Source organism: Besnoitia besnoiti, chromosome XII, assembly GCF_002563875.1.
Source record: "Besnoitia besnoiti strain Bb-Ger1 chromosome XII, whole genome shotgun sequence".
Taxonomy (NCBI): domain Eukaryota; phylum Apicomplexa; class Conoidasida; order Eucoccidiorida; family Sarcocystidae; genus Besnoitia; species Besnoitia besnoiti.
The window spans coordinates 613462-632623 of NC_042367.1; the positions used below are offsets into that span (position 1 = coordinate 613462).

Here is a 19162-nt window from a genome sequence, read left to right on the forward strand (position 1 = left end):
CACGCTTGCAGCCTCTTCTTCTGACACGCCGCTTTCGGTGTCTGGTTCCCGAGCCCCGCGCAGTTCGGGAGGAAAAGTAAAGCGACTGTTTGTGCCATATCGAGATTCTCTACCCCTGTGTCTCAGCTGCGCGAGTGGCTGGCGGACCTGACCGAGAGCCTCTCACATCGCAGCAGGGGATGGCTTCCACGTACGCTCTCTGTGCGGGATGGAGGATAATTGCAGCCCTCGTCCGTCAGCCTCCGGATTCTGTAGTGAGCGTGACAGCAAAGCACACTTTTTCTTGGAGAGGAGCAGCTTCTCACCTGTACTGTGGCGACAGCCACTGAGGGACTCGTCCAACCTTTCTAGTTGTTCGAATGTAGACGGCCAGCATTCCTCCTCCGTATTCCGTCTGTAGTTCGCGCGAGCACGCGCTTCTTGCGGTCTGTTTGTTCGTTTCCTTCTCGTCTTCTGCGCTATCCTGCCTACTCTCTCTTTCTCCGTAGTACGCCGACTCTCCGGCCTCACTAGGGTCGTACACCTGCTCACGGGTGCTCGTTTATCTGCATCGCCCATCCGTCTCAGTCCATTTTCCGGCTGTCCCGCGTGTCGCATTGATCGTCAAATCTTCTCTTCCTGCGCGCTCTCGCCCTTCACTCAGCGGGACGGCGGCTTATTTCTTGCGAACCACGAGCGCCGCGTCAGTCTTCCGTCACCGCCGCCCCTTAGGCGGGCGTTCTCTCCGGTAGTTCTGTGAGCACGCAGACACCGGCCGCTTGCGGGCGTTCTCTTGATCATCATCGCGTGTGACGCGGCCGTCTCTCGCCGCAACCTCTTCGCACGCCGAGCGACTCAGCACAAAACGCAACCGGCGTCGCCGCGCGAGGGTGTGGGCATTCCTCCCGTGAGGGCCTCGCGCAGACAGCAGGCGCCTTCGCGCGTGTCTTCTTCCCCGTCCGGGCGCTGCGGCGAGGACGCGCCACGAGGGTCTCCTGTCTCTTCGCACCCTCGGACTGGCGGCCGGCTGAGCTCCGCGTTGCACTTTCTTGCCTTAGTAGCTCGGTCTTTCGTCGGAACTCTAAACCCTTCCTGCGTTCCTCTTCCCTGCCGTCAAGATGATGAGGCGACTCCGCACCGGCACCTTCAGGACGAAGAGCAATCAGGGGAATGCCGAGGGCGTCACCCAGTTGGAGCGCGTCGAGTCTCTCCTCGTGAAGCATGAGCAGAGTCGCGCCGGCGCAGGTGAGGCCGAGTTCGCTCTTGGGGGGCACGCTCCGTAGGCGCCTCGCGTCTTTCTCTTCTCTGCTCTCAGCTTGCACTCTCGACGTCTGTTCTCCGCTTGCCTGTGTTTTCCAGCGTCGCTTTCTCGTTGCTTCTTGTGAACTGGCTGGACTATTCTGCATTCGCGTGACGCGCAGCAACTTCCCGGCTCTCCTGTGTGGTGCGTCTCTCAGACGTCGATGATACGCTCCTCGGCGAGGCCTCGTCGCCCATCTTCAACGTGGACTACTACCAGGATGCGCGGCGGCAAGTCTACAATGAGTCTCTTCTGTTCCGAAACACGCCCTTTTACGCCAGCAAAGTGAGCAAGCGAATCGAGGCGCGTGCGCGTCTGCGATATCTCTGCTTTACTCGGGCTTTTTATCGCGTAGAGATCCATTCACAGGTGGCTGCCTAGGTTTGTGTGGCGGCACCTCAGTCGATCGTCTTGCCGCCCTTCAGCGAACTTTGGCGACGAGTCCGGTAGAGTTACCGCAGACTCGCATTCCTCTAAGCGTTCCACGTGGAGAGAGATGCGCGTCTGCGCAGTTCCCGTTCATATGTAGTTCCACATTTGTGTGTATGCTGACTGGGAACCCGGCAGTCAGGTTTATACCTGTGCGTGTCCGTGCCTCTCCCTCTCTGCTCTTCGCCTTTGGGGGGTGAAGGTCGGTCGGTTTTTTGTCGCCTCTGTGGCCGCGTGTGCAGGTGCACCTGGAGCAGCGCTTCGATGAGCATCATTTGCTGCGCATGCATTTGGCGGCGTTGGAGCGGTCGGAGCGCAACGGGCCTATCCTGATGCCTGACGAGTTCCTGTTCCTCGACGCGACAGACATCCCGCCGGCGCTGCTGGCGACGACCTCTCTGGGTCCGCACGCCGGCGGCGCGCTGCAGCACCTGACGTCGGGCTTCGGTCCGGCGGCCTCGATGGCAGCTGCGGGAGCCACTCCGCTCCATCGAGCGTCTTCGGCTGAGCTTGCCATGCCGCCCTTGCCAGGCGCTGCGCAAGCGGTCGCGGGCTCTGCGGCGAGCAGCGCGCCGTTCCACAGCTCCGCGGTGACCAGCAGCATCGGGCATCAGCTGGCCGCAGGGACTTCGATGGGGCGGATGGCTGGCGAGGGCCCAGGAGGCACGAGCGCGGTCGGAGGCGACTACTTCGTGTTCGACAGAGGGCAGTTTGGAGGGAGGGGCGACCGCCACATGCTCGGCGCCGGCGGCGAGGTGTCGCAGGTCAGCAACGTCGGAGGAGAGATGCACGTTCTGAACTGGAGAGCCTGGGTGCAGCGGCAGCGACAGCGAGGCTGGTTCAACAACGAAACGCTCTTCTACATGACGATTCTCGGCGGAATCGTCGGCGCCGGAAACTTCACCACGTTCTGGAGTCAACTGCAAATCTGGAAGAGCAGCATGTTCTTCATCCCGTTCGTCATCTACCTCTTCCTGGTCGGCATTCCTGCGATTCAACTCGAGGTGAGTTCCGTGCGCGGCAGCGTGTGCAGAAGGCGCTCAATGCCGCAGTCGACTGAGGCGGGTCTCAGGAACTAGCGCTGAGGACAGGCGCGGCGCGGCCGCAGGTCGTCTCGAGCCCTGGAGTTCCGAAAAGCAACGTGTGACGAGACAATAGAGCCGGTTGTAGGATTCGACGCCGGAGAGGCCACGCTGGAGACGATCATCACGACGTTCGTACACCACAATCAAAAGAGCGATCAGACGGAATAGGAGGCGCATTGGGCTTTCAGTATTACTAAGAGCAAGTCTGTGGATGCGAAGAGTAGAAAACGAAGAGTCTTTCGCTTGTTGCTGTTTCTCTCCCGTTAGATTCTGATGGGCAATCTGTTTCGAGGAGCGCCGCTGAAAGAGTTCACGCAGATCAGCCACAAGCTCGTCGGTGCGGGCGTTTTGACGTTCGTGAGTTGCCTCGTGCGCATCATTCTCTTAGCAAGTAAGCTGAATGTTTCGGCTGCTGCACAGCGCGGCTCTAACCCTGATTTATCAAGCATTGTTGAAACGAAGCGGCAATCGCCGTGTTCGGCTCGCCGAGTGGCGTCCACACGGGCCGTATCTGCCTCACCGATGCATCTTTTTCTTTGCCGCTGCATGGCTGAATGCATGTGAAGACCTGGTTGTGTGTCTCCTATTTCTCACAGACATGAGTGCGTGCACGTGGATTCATAGATATGATACAGTGTGTCTACGTTGAAGCGATCGTCTTGTGCGGGATTATCTCCCAGTATTTTCTTTCTTGTGTGCCTTCCTTGTCTGCTTAACAGATCGCAGCGCGCAGCTTGTGGTGTACTTCATTGCTAGCGTCAATACACCGCATCCGTGGGAGTTGACGACGCAGGACATCCACAGCTGTCTGATCCTCAGCGGGCACAAGTTTCAGTGCGAAGCAACGATGCATGGAACCTTATGTCACTACATTGACGAGGAAGGCGTCTGTATGGCGTCCCCAACCGGAAAGGTAAAAAGCGGAGGAGACTTGCAGACGACTGGCACACGTTTTCGCGGGCATGTAGACGGCCGGCGGCCTCAACTACGAGCCGCCTCACAATTCCAGGGGCGCGTGTGGATCAATAGGAATGTTTGTTCAGCCACTGGTTCACCATCATTTACCTGGTTGCGACTTCGTACGGCATGTGTCGTAGCACATAACAATCTTTTAGGTAGGAAGGTGGTTCCCAAACAACCGCATGGTGTTGAGCGGGTGAACTGGAACGTACATGCAGGGTGCACGGTGCCGACGTGTAGTGCATGCCGCCGCGAGACAACTTGTAGATCTATGGAGACTGTGCGTGTCAGTGGGGGGTTCGTTGTTCCTACTGGTTTGGCACGCTTTCCAGACGTATTCAAATTTACCGTTCTTGGTAGCTTCGCATACGTCGTCACCGCGTGTCACACAGGGTCGATACACAACGCTAGCCCCGAGCATACCGCATGTAGGGCCGACAGGAGTACTCGAGAGACGCATTCGACGTCGTTGTTTCTTGGTTCACGGCGTTCCGCGTGTGACTGAGTTTTGTCTCTTCGTTCCGATTCGGCTCAGGCGACGTACTACTATCTGAAAGAGCTGCAGCCGTCAACCATCGATAAGGACGTGAATCCGGATCGCCTTCAAGGGAAATTCATCGGCGCTGTTGCCTTTGTCTGGCTCTACATTCTTGCCTACATTTGGCGCGGGCTCTTCAAGCTCGGATTCTGTAAGCACAGACGCGCGAGATGTGCCTAGCGGAAAATCAGCCACACCCAGCCCGCTGCTGAAGCTCGACAGTGCGAGCGGCAATCGGGACCTATTCGACGCATCCGTCCATCGATGCATGCACGCGTAGGACGTAGACAGGGCGGGCGCACGCGGGAAACCGAGTGAGTCACGTGGTTCAACAATGCAGATATAGCAAACGTGGCAGCTATTCAGAAGCCCGTAGGTTTACAGTCATTTGAATATGTCTCTTACGGGGCACGAGCCCCTGACGTGGCCGGGCTTGAAGAGGCCCTCTATGTTCGTGTGCGTCTACCCTACACCCTGAATTCGGTGACGGCGCCGCTCGTGTTTCCACTTGAGGAGACATTTTGTTTTGTGGGGTGTTTGTGTGTGGCCTGCGCGCAGTGTCGGCGATTTTAATGTTCGTCGCAGGTATCCTGTGCGTGACGCTGATGCTTGTGTGCTTCTTCGGAGCCGCGGATTCGGGCCGAGACATTGGTGCCATTATTCGCGCGACCTTCAACTTTAGTCAGCTTCTCTCGTCATTTCAGGTGTCGCGGCTGACTGCGGCAGTCCTCCAATTCGTCTTCCAAGATCTCTCTTTGGGCTGTGGCATCTTCGGGACCGTCGGAAGCTTCACGAAGTGAGTCTGGAGCGCCGTGTTCAGCGGCTTCTCTCCTCAGGTGGAATCGCGGTTTCACGATGCCGCCACATTGCACATCGGAGTCGCGTGCATCATGTGGTGTTGGTTTCGCGGCGGAGGCTGCGGCGCGCGAGTTCAGGGTTTCGGCGACAGCCAGTTGCCCTGCCGTCGTCCGCGTGAGGCACTCGCGGCATACCCGGTGAAATGGCCTCCCAGCCCCCGCGGGGTGAACCGCAGCTGTGCCCGCACCCAAGCGTGACGCATTCTCCTTTCGCGGGCGTTGCGTACGTGTGGACGGCAGAGAGCGCTGCGTGCGGCTGTGTTCAGGATGCGTTTTTTCCGTGTGTGTGTCTCTGCGGCGTGTATCTGCAGGATTGGCTACAATGTCGTGCCAAGCGTCGCCTACGCAACGCTCCTAGACTTCATTATGTCGCTTCTCCCGTTCGCGGCCCTCCTCGCCGTCATTGGCAGCATCAAGGTGCGCGCTCTCTTCCTTCCCCTTTCTTTCAAGCCTGCCTCTGCATCTGCATTATGCCTCCACGTGGCTCTATCTTCGTACGACTAGGTGCATACATAGATATATATGTATATATATATATATTTATGCGTATGCGCTTTTACGCTTTTGTTCGGGGGCTTCGTGATGGCGCGGTGTGTTGTGGGTCACGTAGAGCTCATTTGGTTCTCTTTTTTTGACTTTGTGGACGTTGGATGTCTCGGCGTTTGCAGGTCGATACCGGCGTGTCGGTGAACCACCTGGTCTCGAAGACTCGCGGAGCGACGGCGTACTTTGTCATTTTTCCGGCGGCGTTCACGCGCGTGTCTGTGCCGAACGTGAGTTGAAGCACGTGCCTCGTCGGTTTCGCGCGGGGCTTTTCCCAAAGTCAGAGACGCGCCGAGCTCGCGGCGGGCAATCAGGAAGCCGCACTCTGAGGGGAGATAGTGTGTAAATGTGGAGAGAGCCTTTTGTCTAGAGTGTGTGTATGTATCTGTCTCATCCGGCATTTCCTAAGACGCAGCTTGTGGCATCGAGCCGAGATTCTGAGCGCCGTTGCTGTGCAAGCGTTGATAGTTTAGCGGATATGTTATGGATTTGGTCGGGTTGGTGCATAAAAGGAGTCTGCAGAGATAGCGTTCAGGGCATAGGTTTTATCGAAGCACCAGAGTGGATGCAGAGGCTGCTCCCTCCGCCGGCAGCGACGACGAGCTGCATCAACTTGGAATTGCCGTTTGTCACGGGTGATCGCCATGCAGCTTTTCGCCATGTTTTTCTTCGGAGGCATTTTCGTCCTGAACACGCAAATCGCGGCGATTTCATTTAGCACCATGATCAGCATGATTTCGGTGAGATTTGGAATTCCGGTAACAGCTCGCTCCAGTTTAGGGTAGATGAGCAAATCGGATCTGAGACAAGCAGATGCGCATCGCTGCGCACAACACCCTCTCTTCCGAACTCAGTGAACTGACGTCCGGCTTCAGAGCAGACGCGAAATTCGAGGACAGAATGGTGTCATCGACGTTTTTTGCAGTTTAGCTTTGAATCATAGAGGGGAAGGACGGTACTGTGCAGCTGAATGGCCAAACGAAGCCTGCTGAGTGTGCAGACCCGAAATATCAGATTCGAGTTGTACACTGCTGGATCGCGGATCAATTTTACAGAGACTCTTCCTGTGTCTCGCATGTCTTGTGTTTAGGAAGCGCGCGTCTTCCCGAAGAAGTATCGAAAGGCCCTTTCCGCCGTCGTTATTCTCATTTGCTTTCTCTTCTCCATCCCGTTCTGCGGATCGAACCAGCAAGTTGTGAGGCGCAGCTGCGATTGTGTGACAGATACGCGCTTAATCTTTGTCCAAGCGTTCGCTCACCTCAGCGGTTCGCGTTCAGGGCCGAATACTGGTTTCGCGTGGTCGATCAGCTAGATATAAGCTCAGACTCGTCCTGTGTAGTGGGTTGAATGCAGTGCACCTGCTCCTTGTCGTTTTAGTTTGTACAGAACTTCTGTCCCGACGCCAGCGTGTGGCTGCGCCTCCGCTCTTTCGGAGGCGGCATATTTTGCACGTGTTTGAATATGTATAACGTCAATATCGGCAGACGCCGGTTTAAGATTATGAATGCGAGTACTGTTTCGACGCGTTTTTTTCTGAGAAAACGCCTCGGGCCCCATTTCCTGACTTGAGTTGTCGTGTGCCCGGCGCCTAGGGAACATCTTAACGTCGGCAGTTCCTTTGTGGAGGGTCTTTGGCACACATAGGGAGATCCTATACAGTATGCATCGACGTCAGTTATACACCTGTGTCTACCTATATTTTTATAGAATGTCAGTCTTGCTACCATCTTCCGTCGACATAGGTGTATGCTTATAGATATGCATTTTTACGCTGGACTTCATCACTCCCTCGCGCAGGCTCGCACCTACGCGTGTATATGCATATACTTGCGTGTGCCTTGTGGTCGTCCCCCTGTGCAGTTTTCTGCGCAATTCGGTCACTGTGAGCGCTTGGCCCTTGTGCACTGTCTCTTTCAGCGCGTCGACTTTTTTAGTTACCTCCTCGCGACTTTCATGATCCCCATCGTCATTCTCATGCAGGCCATCGCCATCGGCTGGGTCAACAACTACCGCCTACAGATTCGCCTTGCCGGAGCAAAGGGTACGCAAGCAAGGGGAGCTTTCTCTGCGTCGCTAGCTGGCCGCGGCGCACCCTTATACGCCCGTATTTGTTGTGTTTTGTGTGGCGCGCGACTGCGGTTTTCGGCGCCGGCGCGCGTCGTGTGTGACCGAGGCGCCTAGCGTGCAAGTTGCGCCGCGGCTAGAGTATCGGGCAAGAGAGAGCGTGTGTTTGGGTGTTTGCAGCCTATTACTGCCACACCGCATGCTGCTGGGTCGTCACTGTCGTCTACGTGACCGTGATGGTTATCATGAGCGGAGGAGTCGCCGCGTCGGTGCTGTTCGTCCCGATCATCAACTCTGTCCTGGCCGCGATCTTCGCCTTCTTCTTCAAAGAGCCCCCGGCGGCTCCAGATTTCGCGGTAAGAGCTGCAGCGTTACATTCCGTCACGGCGAGTTCGTTCGAAGGCCCGTGCAGACCTCCGAACGCATGGTCGGACAGGTGTGCACGCCGCAGACAGCTGGCTGCGGGCTTCGCCGCGCAGCGTCGGCTGGGGTTCTTCACAGCCAGTGTGCTGCAGCCCCGCGCGGTTTTGTTCGCCTGTTTCTCGGCGTCCCCTCGGAGCTTTAGACCAACGCACGTGCAGACCCCTCGGAGTTAGCACGTTCTTATGCATACGTGCGGACAGACCACGTTGGCACTTTTTTCTGTTGAGAATTAAAGAAGTAGGTGATGGATGTCGTCGAAGAAGTAGATGATGGATGTTCTCATCCATCCTTCTTCAAGCACATGTTTTCTGGTGTTTGACCCGATGAGTGCAGAGTGTGCTTGCGGCTGCGGAGCTCTCGCTGCTCGGGTGACAGCTTCTCCGTGGCTCTGCATCCAGGGGGAACTGCCGCGGATCTTTAAGCCATATATGCTTATATATTGATCCGTGTGTTCCTGCAGACTGATGTGTTTCTGGTTGGATATGCGTTGTTTGTGCTGTGTGGCAGACGCGGTTCTGGGCGCTGTGGCTGGGGAACATCGAGGCGTTTCGGCGCGACGTGTGCCGCTTGACGCTCTTTCCTCCGCGTTCCAGCCGGCCTGCGCAAGTGTGTCTCAGCTTCCTCAAGCGCGTCTTCTGCGCCTGCTGCAGTCGAGGCCCCTTCTTTCTCTGCCGGCCCTCGATGTACTGGTCTTTCTGCGTCAAATACATTATTCCCGTGTCTACACTCCTACCCTTCGTCCAAGGTACGAAAGCCATACGCATTATATATATATGTAGCTTGGAGGGCGGCGAAACGCGAACGCGCGAGTGGCGGAATCCGAGGGCTCTGTGACCGTGCGATCTGCGTTCCCGTGCCATGCCCGAGATGGTCGACTCAGTCCAAGTGCAGTCCGCAGCGTTTGGTTCTTCTATCTCTTTTTTCCACTTACTGTCCGCAAGACACATGGGCACGTGTTTGTGTCAGCGAAAAAAGAGCCACGTGTGAGGAGTTTTCTGTCCCGTCTGTCTTTTTTTCAGGCTTGACAGATTTTGAGAGGCAGTGGGCCTTTATGTCGCCTTCTCCCAACCTGCGCAACGCGGGACTCGCGCTCGTCATAATCACTTACGTTGTTGCTGCCGGGATTCTCTTCATTCCTAGAGTAGGCGAGGCGTGAGAGCTTCTCTGGAAAGCGGCAAAGCATTCCCCTTCAACTGCAGCGCGTGCTTGTGCTCGAGTGGTTGTTGGGCACGTCACAGACTTTGACGTTTTGAACGCTTGCAGCGCTCTGACGTAGGTAGGCGTTTTCTGGTTCCTATCCCCCGGGTGAATTCGCGCGCAAGCGGCAGCGACCGCGTCGCGACAGCGGATGGCTGGATGCGTTTTTGTTCTTGCCCGATGTTTCTTCACGGGCGCTGTGTGCGGCTTTCTGTAGGTCCACTGGTGGGTTTGCCCACCTCCCGAGGACTACATGCCCATTAAGATGTTTCCACATCATCCGTACCGGTCGCCGCCTCCAGTGCCGCTGATGCGCTCGCTGTCGAGGCTGTTTCGGGAGTTCCTGAGCTCGTCCTACAAGACGTCGGCGTACCTCTCAGGCATCGTCACAGACTACCGTCTGCACCAGCAGCGGCAGGGCGTGCCCCTACGCGAAACAGGGCTCAGCTTACAGGGGGCTGCTCAGGGCGCCGAGGTGTTTCGAACCGCGCCGACGAGCTCGCTCCCCGCAGACGTCCAGGGTCGCATGCGCAGCCAAATCAGCAACGACAGCAGCGAAGTTGTGCGCCGGCCTACGCCAACCAAAGGTGCGAGCCCCGCGAAATCGTGCAAAGTGCCAGCGGCGCCCGCTGCAAGTCAAGCCGGGCACATTTGAGATGTGAGGCTCGGAGCTGGCTTCACGCCTGGCGCACGTGGCTCTGCTCGCGCGCCTCTTGTAGCCAGCGTGTCCTACGCGCATGCGTTGTCCAAGTGACGATGCATCTGTTCGGTCTTTTGGCGGCAACTGGCGGGGGGAGGGACGGAGACTAGGACCGGCGCTCCAAGCGCGACCCCCTCTTAACTGGACTGCGCCCGCGAGAGTTGAGCCTTTCGGATTCTCGGTAGAAACTTTGCGGATGATTTGCGTACGTGATCATATTTGCTTCCCGGGGTATCAGCGTGTAGTATTGAGATGTGCAGTACAAATGGCCATAGGTGTTAGTCGCTGTCTTCCCCGCTTTCCACGTCGGCGCACACCTGTTTGACGAGCCTGTTGCTTGTGCTTTGCGCCTGCCTGCAGGTGGCAAAGCGTGAGGAGCTGATTATTTCGAGTCGGCCGCGCTCTGATGCGTGCGACACGAGAGGCTCCGGGAAGCATAACGAGCTCCCGGGCTTTTTCACCGGCTGCGATCGACCGTGGATGTGCTTATGTGCTGTCTCCCATAGTTCGGCGATTTTCGACGTCACGCCTTCTCTTCGCCTCCGTTTGTCAACGTAGAGTACGCGCGAGCGTTCGCGTCTTCTCGCTGCAGTCGCACTGCGCGTGATTCGCTGTTGGCGTCTAAGCGCCGCAGCCGAATCGTAAACCGTAAATCTGCTCTAGGCAGTGCCATGCCCCTCTGAGTGTCCTATTGGCTCGTGGGAGCTCTCGATCACGCAGGCGAGCTGCTGCTACGCCCTCCGAAGCGGTCTCGCCGAACTTCCTGTCCGGCCTCGCTGTCGTGGTCGCATGGCTGGGGAGTCGACGGCGTGCACCATGGAGGCCATAAAAAAGCGAACCTGAAACGCTTACAGCGGCGCGCGGTAGAGGACAGGTTTTTCAGAGGAAGTTTCTCTGTTTGTCGATTGCAGAGGAGTGTCTCTGACGGTCCAACTTGAGATTCGTCTCATCGAAAACGCTACTGTGTACGCACGATTCTCGTACTGGTATCTCGCACCTGCCCAAGGCTGTGTCGCGATCTGTCGTCTGCCTGGCCTTGGTGTGCGGGCATGTGTACACATGTGCGCATGCACATATATAGATGCGTGTGTGGCCTGTACAGAACCGTACGCATGGTGGGGTCTGTGTGTAGTGACGCGTACGTAGAATTTTACAGATTTCAGGATGCGGGTGCGTGCGTACACGTCCAGATGCATATGGGAAAGGTTGCGTACAGGGCCTTTATATACATGCGCGTACATACGTGCTTTTTTTTAGTCAGAGGCAGGAAAGCAAGAGTCCGCCTGGTGGGAGCCTTCTCGCTTGCCAGCGCAACCGGAGGCGCGGCTCTTTCATTTCCATTGGAACAGGGAAACTTTGTTTTGAACGCCGTGTGGTGCTGGGGAAGCCTGTTGATGCCCATCTTTTTTAGGTGAACGTTCCGGTGGTTTTGTCGGGAAACACCGGGAATGGGAGAGAACCTGTTTTGTTGCTCCGTGGAGATCTTTGCTTCGCGCGTGTCTCAATTCTTGCATTAAATTGCCGCCGGTGACGCTCGGCATTTCCAGGCTCCGTTGCATTCTCGCATCTCCCAACCAGGTTTTGATGCTCTGCGAACCACTGGAGTACTATTTTAGGTTATTCCGTCAGCGTCGCGCTCATTCGTGCCCCGAAAGCGTAGACACTGCTGGAACAGTTTCGTAAACACGGAACCGCCGAGGGAAAGTGGGATATCTCAGGAACCCCGTCCGCGCTATCGCAAGCTGGGCAACAGGAAGTCCGACCAGCGAAAATATGCGAATGTACCTAAATTATATACATATATTGTTATATATATAGCGTGAAAACAAAGTGGTCGCTTGTCCATTCTCTGGTGCGATGATTCAGTAATTGGCACGTGAGCCGTGTCAGGCTACACACGCCGTGACATCCATTAGCTCTCCCATCATGTTGCGGGATGTTTATTACACAACGCACGTCGTAGCCACGCTTGCTACGCGATCGAGGACAACAGCGAGACCGGATTACACCTGTCTGCGCGGCGCGCTTAGGAATTCGCAGGGGCTTACCGTGCGGGTCGACGATGCGGTAGGTGTGTGGTCATAGCCCGTAGCGCCAATTTTACAGGTAATTAGAATATATGGGCGTGAATGCGCTTGTCGTTTCGCAGGACTAATTTCCTGCGGACTGCGGCAAGGAAGTTATGATTTCACTGTCCCTCTAAAACATACTGGCCTGGCTAGAACCAGTTCAGGCTGGCCACATCTCTCTATCACGGTGTTAGCCAAGTCATTCGTTATGCACTGTTTTTTGAAATGATGTGAGCAAATCGTAAGGGATAGGTTGGTCGGCCTCATCAATTGTCTGCCGCCCACTACCGGGGCCAGCAAATCCTCCGACACCTTTGTCGCTACAAAGGGAATCAGATCGCAGCGGCTGATTTTGTCGCGTGTTTATCAGTCAAGCACCGTAAACCAAGCGAGTTGTGCAGGTAACAGATCTGCGGTTGATTCGCCCTGACGCTTGAATTGCCTGTCAGGGAGCAGGACAACTGACTCCACGTTTAGAAACTAAAGTTTGCGCATGAGGCGGAACAGAAAAGACTGCCGTTTTACTTCTGTGTTCATGGTTTCTGCCGTCTGCCGCGGACGCACACGTTCCTTGGAGCTCCTCGTAACCGTGTGGCTTCAGTCATCGTCGCAAGGTAAGGAACATCACCAGGAGACTTCGTCTGTCCTCTAAAGGACCAGCAACCAGTCTGGAAGCTGTTTTGCACGCAACAAGAATGGGCAGTCAGCCTCAGCCCTGATCTGTGGCCAAAACCTTTTAACAAGTACAGATGTACCTTTGTGCTTCATTAGTCCAACATGCTGACCGCGGAGACGTGCCACACAGAGCGCTGTGAAACCGTCCGTATGAACGATCAACACGAACGTTCATCGACACACATAAAACTTCATTTAGCACGATCTGAGCAGTCAGCTTTACCACAGACATGCACATCCCTATATCCGCACATACAAATATATATATATATATATATATATATATTGGCGCCAGCATGCGTGCAGCTCAGGGCTGGTCACGCTAAGGCGATGGTAGACACTGACAAGAGGCCCACGCTGGTAGACACCGTGTGTGGATTTGGAAGACACCGACAGCGTTTTGCAAGTCGGCTTCTTCAGCACCGTCGATGAGTCTGCGAGACCTCGACAGCCAGGGGATGCGCACGCCAGCATACAAGGGCAGCGTCCTGAAGGCGTCTTCCTCCGATGACCGGCACCGCTGTTTAAGATAGCTCAGACTCCTTGTTCAACTTGCTCCAGCAAGTACCGTCATGGAGCTGGGCGACACCATAGCAGTCAAGAAAGCAGGAGTTTTGGTATGTCTGGCCGTCAATGCCGCAGACAGGAGAGATGTTTCGGGGGCAGCGGCACTCTGCAAAAAGGTGAAACACAGACAAAAGCCAATCAGTGTGCCTCACGAAACCACGAAGAAACACACGGCTTGCGCATTAACGCATTTAGCTCAGTGGGCTCCACTCAGAATAGTAAAACACAGCTTCAGTCCCAATCGAGTCACCTAAATGCCGGGCTACTGCCTCGTCATATGTAGCCTCTCCGGGTCCCACTGTGTCTGCCTGTGTACTCATATGTATATATATATATATATATACATGTATATACAATACGGCACTCCGTGGCTTATGGTCTAGAAGCACTAGTGGGATACCATAACAAAGCGGGTGAGCCACGTGCCGGATAAAACGCGGGCAACATGTGTGGACAGCCGGATGGGTAGGTCTGCTCACCTTTGTTCACGACGCCTTCGCGCTTTGACGGAATATCTGCGCAAAATACGGACCAGACACATTTGTGTGGTAACAGAGGGTCAGCCACATTTCTTTGGTTCCCGCTACTCTGCCATACCGTGGCTCTGGCACTCCTGGTCCTCGTTCCAAGCCGTGAAGCCTTTTTTTATAATGGAACAAACGCGCGATTACCGCTCTCCTCGCGCGACCGGATAACACGATGTGCGAAGACGCGAGGTGCGGCGTGACTTCTGTTTACCAGCATTGGGTCCTCCACACTGTCGGCGGCGATTATCAGAAATGAACAGAAGGGGAATCATCCTCGAGAACCGACGTGGAGAGCCACGTCGCATCAAGACCCTGCCTGAAGAAGACGGGCGGACTCACCTGCTTCTCCGCAAGGGCCGTTGTGGAACTCCCTCGCGTCATGGCAGTCTCGCACGCATTGATTTCTATAGGTCTTCTTGTCCATGCCGCAGACGTAGGCAGGGACAGCTGGGCATTCGCAAACTGAAGGAGATAAGCAAGGCCGAAGGGACGCGGCACCGCACATACACACAGACGGACCGCGGCAACAAGAAGCACGACGCCAGAAGGGAACACAGCTGCGAGGCCCTTCAGGAGGAAATCCACAACAGCGAGGATCCGTTTGAGGGCCTATCTGGCTTCCCGCGCGATGGACACTGGGGCGCGCATCACGAGGGAGAAGCAACGCTTGGCCTACTGTCCTGTCACACACACGCCGACAAGTATTTAGCACGTCGCGGGCGCAGTTTGAGTGCGTGCGTCTAGGTTAAGCTTTTCTAACTAAGAGAGACAGGGGAAGCGCCCGCACCTAAGACTCCCCGGCTGGGAGCGGCCGACACCGCGCAGGAACAGGTCGAGCACTGACGGTGCGACAAAGGCTTTCAGAGCTGGACGGACACTCATGCTGTGCACGAAAGACGCGCCCGGCCCCCAGAGGGCCGTGTGGAGCCCAACCTACCCCGGGGTTCTCCCGATCGGAGGACTGCAGCGACAGTCTCCCACTTGTTCAGATCCTTCAAGCTCGGGCCTGTCCAACCAAGTGGAGCCAAGCCGGCCTTTGCCTCTGCAACGAACATTTAAACAGGGTCTCAACAGGTCTTTCTCCGATCCAGCCGCCTGCTAAGTGCACGATAATGAGGGATTCGTGGGTGACCAAACGGGCTCTAACGAGGGCAAGCCCCGGAGGCTGCGGCCTTGTAGCTGAGGGAATTTCCATACATATCATCGGGCTCCACACTCGCACTCAGGATCACGCGTATCAACCAACACACCTGCATACACGCGCGCTCTAAACGTTCGCCACATCGTCTGCCCTGCGTGAAGGCTTGAACGGCATCGTCCACTGTGTGGTGAGCCGCACAAGGAAATCTACGACGCTGCAAAATCGCAGTTCTCTGCACAACGCTACTGTATGTGTTGCACGTTGGCTCTTACCTTCTAGAGTGCACGGACCGGGATGGGCGGCACCATTTCCGCCGCAACCGAGCTCGCACATGTTCCCCCAGGTCTTTCCCTTGTCGTCGCAAACAGGGTTGAACGTCCACTCGCAGTCGCCGACGCACTCCTCTGTAGAGCCCAACAGAATCGCTTCGGCGACACACAGGGTGATTCGCCAGACGAGGCATCCAAAGCACGCTTGTCGAGGTGAGGCTGCGGAAAATCGTATTCCCTCTTGTACTCCAGAGTCCCCGCGGTTCGGCTCACCCAGGCATCTTCACAGGCGCGCCTGCGGCCCTCAACAAAAAGCGGCGGTCGATGGGTGAACCTTTTCGCGCCACTACTCGTCGGGGTGGTGGGGCCCCTCTGTGTCTGTAGTAGCCGTGGAGCAGCGAAGACTGCGCTGATGCTCGCGACAGCACTGGGGATCTACCGTCTAAAAACTCGGGCACTGCGTTTTAATGTTGAAGATGCCATCGAAGGAGCGAGCAGTGAGGGAAAAGGTATTACAGGGCGTGAAAGATGAGCTCGCGCTCTGCGAGCCCACAGGACGCCGAGATATCACTCTCGCTGGCAGGCGGACCTTCTCATAACAAGGAGAGACACGCCGAGACACTACGCTTGTCTCCTCCAGGCTTTTTGTCTCACCGACGGATGCATCGACATCGGTTGGGATAGCGTGGCCTGCGTCGGTTTCTGCAGAAACAAAACAAGCGATCTCCGAAGTGATATGTGCAAAGAAACGCATCAGCCCCTCGGCTAGAGCTCGGCACAGCGGGCGCTCGTTCACGCGCTCGCTGATGTGTTGCGCAGGAGAGAGCGACCGGCAGATCACCTCAGGCGAGCGACCAGACATCAGCCTGCGCCGAAGGCTGCGCCGCGTCCAGGTTTTCCGAGCAACAAGTAGAGCAACCGCCATGTGACAGGAAACGCTGGCGTTGGAGGACGGGGTCGACGAGACTGTCGGCGCGACAAACAGACTACATCAGTTGCCACCTCCCCTCGTTGCGGTATCTGCTTGCTGTGAAAATGAAGCTTCCCTTTTCTTCGCATTGCGTGGGACGTGACCAGCAAGGTGGCGGCGTGCGAAACGTCTGTCGTGTGTGTGGCTGGCGCCACATTCACTTCGCTCGACGTCTCGGGCCAAGGAGATCTGGATGAGACTGCTGTTACAGCTACAGGCTGCTTCGCGCGATTGAGGTGAAACCCTAAAATCTGAGCTTTCCGAAAGCTGTGCAGAAGATTTATTTCTACGTATACTCACCTTCAGGAGTGCATACACCAGGGTGTGCCAAAGAAGTGGATGCGCATTCGCGTTCGCAAGCATTGGGGTATGTCACGCCATTGATGCCGCACTGGGGGTTGAAGATCTTTGGGCACCTGCACACTGGAGACGGCAACAGCGGACAACACGCATGATGGATGGAAAAGCAGACTGCGTGCAGGCACTCACTCGAGTGTTGGCTGCTTGCAATCTGCAGAACTTGAGCGTTGCATAGACCTCAGCGGAGCCTCCGAGTCTTGGTCCCCGAGTAGGGCGAACCCCGGATGTCCTTTTGGTTGGGCAAAGACGCGCGAAAGGAGGCGCACAGCCCTACCAGATTCAGCCAGCCGCACAGGGCATTTCAAAGAACACAGCAAAGAAAAACACATCGAGTCACGCGCTCGTGTGCACACAAGGCTGACTCCTCGCGCAAATTTCCGTCGCTGGGCTTCCGTTTCCTGCGGCTCGAAAGGTTCGAGCGTGCGCTTGTAGCGCTGGCAGCCTCCCTGCAGGACTGAGGAAGACTGTGGCGCGGAGTGGTTCCCCACGTGTGCTGAAACGCATCCGTTACGCGCTGCACGGCGTGTAGGCTCTCAATTTCGCGGCCGTCGGACTGAGGCGTGCGACATACGCTTTTTCTCCGCGGCTGCAGCAGCTGCGTACAGCGCGGCAGGGGCACCACAGACGAGCACGAAGAACGCAGCTTTTTGAGTCTTCATTGTGCGCGAGTCCACGGATATCCCGGGTTCAGTGACGACTTTTTCGGGTTGCGCGGCGGTGAGGGGAAGCACTGACGGCAACAAGACCGGCAAGTCGAGCGGCGCCTTGCACGAGACGAGCGACGCGAGGTGTGAGTCCACAGAGGGTTTCCAGTCTCGCAGAATTTGCAAGCGGAAGTGAGAACATGCAGGGGTATGACACCTCTGCTGCAGGCGTCGAGGTGTACGCAAGAAAAATCGCTGGTGCCTGTCGGCAGTCGCCGCCAGTTGGGCTCATGCTTGCGCGCCCGCGCCGCCCTGACGACCCACCGGCGCCTCACAGGGCTCGCGGTGAACGCTCCCGCCGAGCTTTGTGTGAGGCGCGTGTGTGACTTCGCGTGCGCTGCTCCTTGGGAAGAAAGCACTGCGCGGGAACGACGAAAAGCGGGCGAAGGAGCCGAAGGCTCAGGCTGGAGCGCGAGAAAGGGAAATTGACCGGCGAGAGACACGCACATGCAGAAGCTGCGAAAAGGCAGACAGGAGGCGGATGTGTTGGCGCGACGCGCGAAGATGCGATACGTGGATTTTCCGTGACGCAAAGGAAACACGCGGAGGAGCGAATACGTGTGCGACAACACATTGTATTGGACCGCTTCCCTGAAGTTCGACAGGCTCTAACAGACGGTCCGCGCGGGCATTGTGTCTCCTCTCTCGACGAAACTACGTTTGGTACGGCATCGACTGGTGTCGGATTCTTCGAGGACCTCCGTTCTCGCAACCTCGTTTTCTCTCTCCACAGAAGCAGTGTGCTGCCCACGCGTACGCCGTTCTTGCCTCCGCTGTCCCTCCGAGTGAGGCCCGAGTCGTCTCCGTGGCATATTCAAAACTTGTGTTTGTTCGCCTCCAGCGGAAAATGAACTCCTTTTTCTCTACGCCGGCGGCCGCAGCAGCCAGACGGCTGGCGGCTTCGGCTGCCGAGGCGGCGCGCAACAACGTGCTCAAATCCCGCGCCGCGCCTCGCGCCTTCCCTTCGCAGCGCCTCGCTGGTGAAACCCCCGTGGGGAGAGCGCACAGTGCGTCGAAATCTCTGCTCTCCAAGTGCTTCAGAGCAGGCGGCCGCAGTCAGTCAGGGAAGAGTGAGCAGAAGGCGGGAGACGCGGGGCGGGCGGGCTTCCGCGCCGCTGTTGGGGGCGGCGCAGGCTGCATGCTCGCAGCGTCGCCGATGATGTTCACTGAGTACGACAAAACTGCCTCTCCGTCGGGCGAGCTGATCTTCACGGCAGGCAATGCTCTCGGCTACTGCACGGAGCGCTTCTTCGAGAACGAGTACGGCCAAAGCGTCTTCATGTTTGTTCTCGGTCTGGCTTACCTCGCGATGCTGGGTCACGAAGGGAAGATCCACGGGGCTGTCTGGCGGATGAAGCACCTCTTCGCCACCAACTTCCGCACGGTTGGTCATCCCCGGTACGCGTACGCGCTGCCGAAGAACCCCCTTCTCCAAGAGGCCGCCAAGCCGAAGGCGGCGCCCGCGGAGAACTAAACAGGCGAGGCCTTCTCCGCCCCAGCGCGACGGGATCCAACCCAGAAGTGTGTTCGGAGGTGCAGGCGTCGTGTGCGAGCAGAGCGGAAGATGCACGCGCTTTCGGCGCCCGCAGCCTTCGTCTGTGTGCACGCTTCAGCGTGAGGTGCCTGACGCGGAAAAAGCGGGCGACGCCCGTTGTGAACCGCGTTCTAGCGGGGACTGGTTTGTCAGGGCCGTTCATTCTGCGCTCGGCAATCCAGTGCCAGCAGTTCGAGCCGTTCAAGCAGTTCCCGGTGACTCTGCGTGTGGAGAGAAACTCGGTCCTGGTAAATCTTGTTTGCTGACTCGA

General features: G+C 56.8%; 3 protein-coding genes across 3 annotated transcripts; 2 read left to right on the forward strand and 1 right to left on the reverse strand.

Moving 5' to 3' along the window:
• Positions 1-1097: 1097 nt before the first annotated feature.
• On the forward strand, positions 1098-10030 carry BESB_022880 (Sodium:neurotransmitter symporter family protein; the record flags this gene model as incomplete). The annotated part of the gene is made up of 16 exons (XM_029360990.1): positions 1098-1224; positions 1437-1564; positions 1951-2712; positions 3061-3184; positions 3513-3706; positions 4289-4442; positions 4850-5087; positions 5460-5565; positions 5817-5921; positions 6342-6431; positions 6782-6886; positions 7609-7732; positions 7936-8111; positions 8686-8923; positions 9198-9319; positions 9593-10030. 16 exons carry the CDS (start codon positions 1098-1100, stop codon positions 10028-10030), a joined length of 3231 nt encoding a protein of 1076 aa, XP_029215805.1.
• Positions 10031-13343: 3313 nt separating this feature from the next.
• BESB_022890 (putative serine proteinase inhibitor PI-2) lies at positions 13344-17312 on the reverse strand (the record flags this gene model as incomplete). The annotated part of the gene is made up of 7 exons (XM_029360991.1): positions 13344-13492; positions 13866-13901; positions 14253-14375; positions 14851-14955; positions 15327-15458; positions 16594-16709; positions 17257-17312. 7 exons carry the CDS (start codon positions 17310-17312, stop codon positions 13344-13346), a joined length of 717 nt encoding a protein of 238 aa, XP_029215806.1.
• Positions 17313-18204: 892 nt separating this feature from the next.
• On the forward strand, positions 18205-18831 carry BESB_022900 (uncharacterized protein; the record flags this gene model as incomplete). The annotated part of the gene is made up of 1 exon (XM_029360992.1): positions 18205-18831. The coding sequence occupies one exon, from the start codon at positions 18205-18207 to the stop codon at positions 18829-18831; it is 627 nt and encodes a 208-aa protein (XP_029215807.1).
• Positions 18832-19162: the final 331 nt, after the last annotated feature.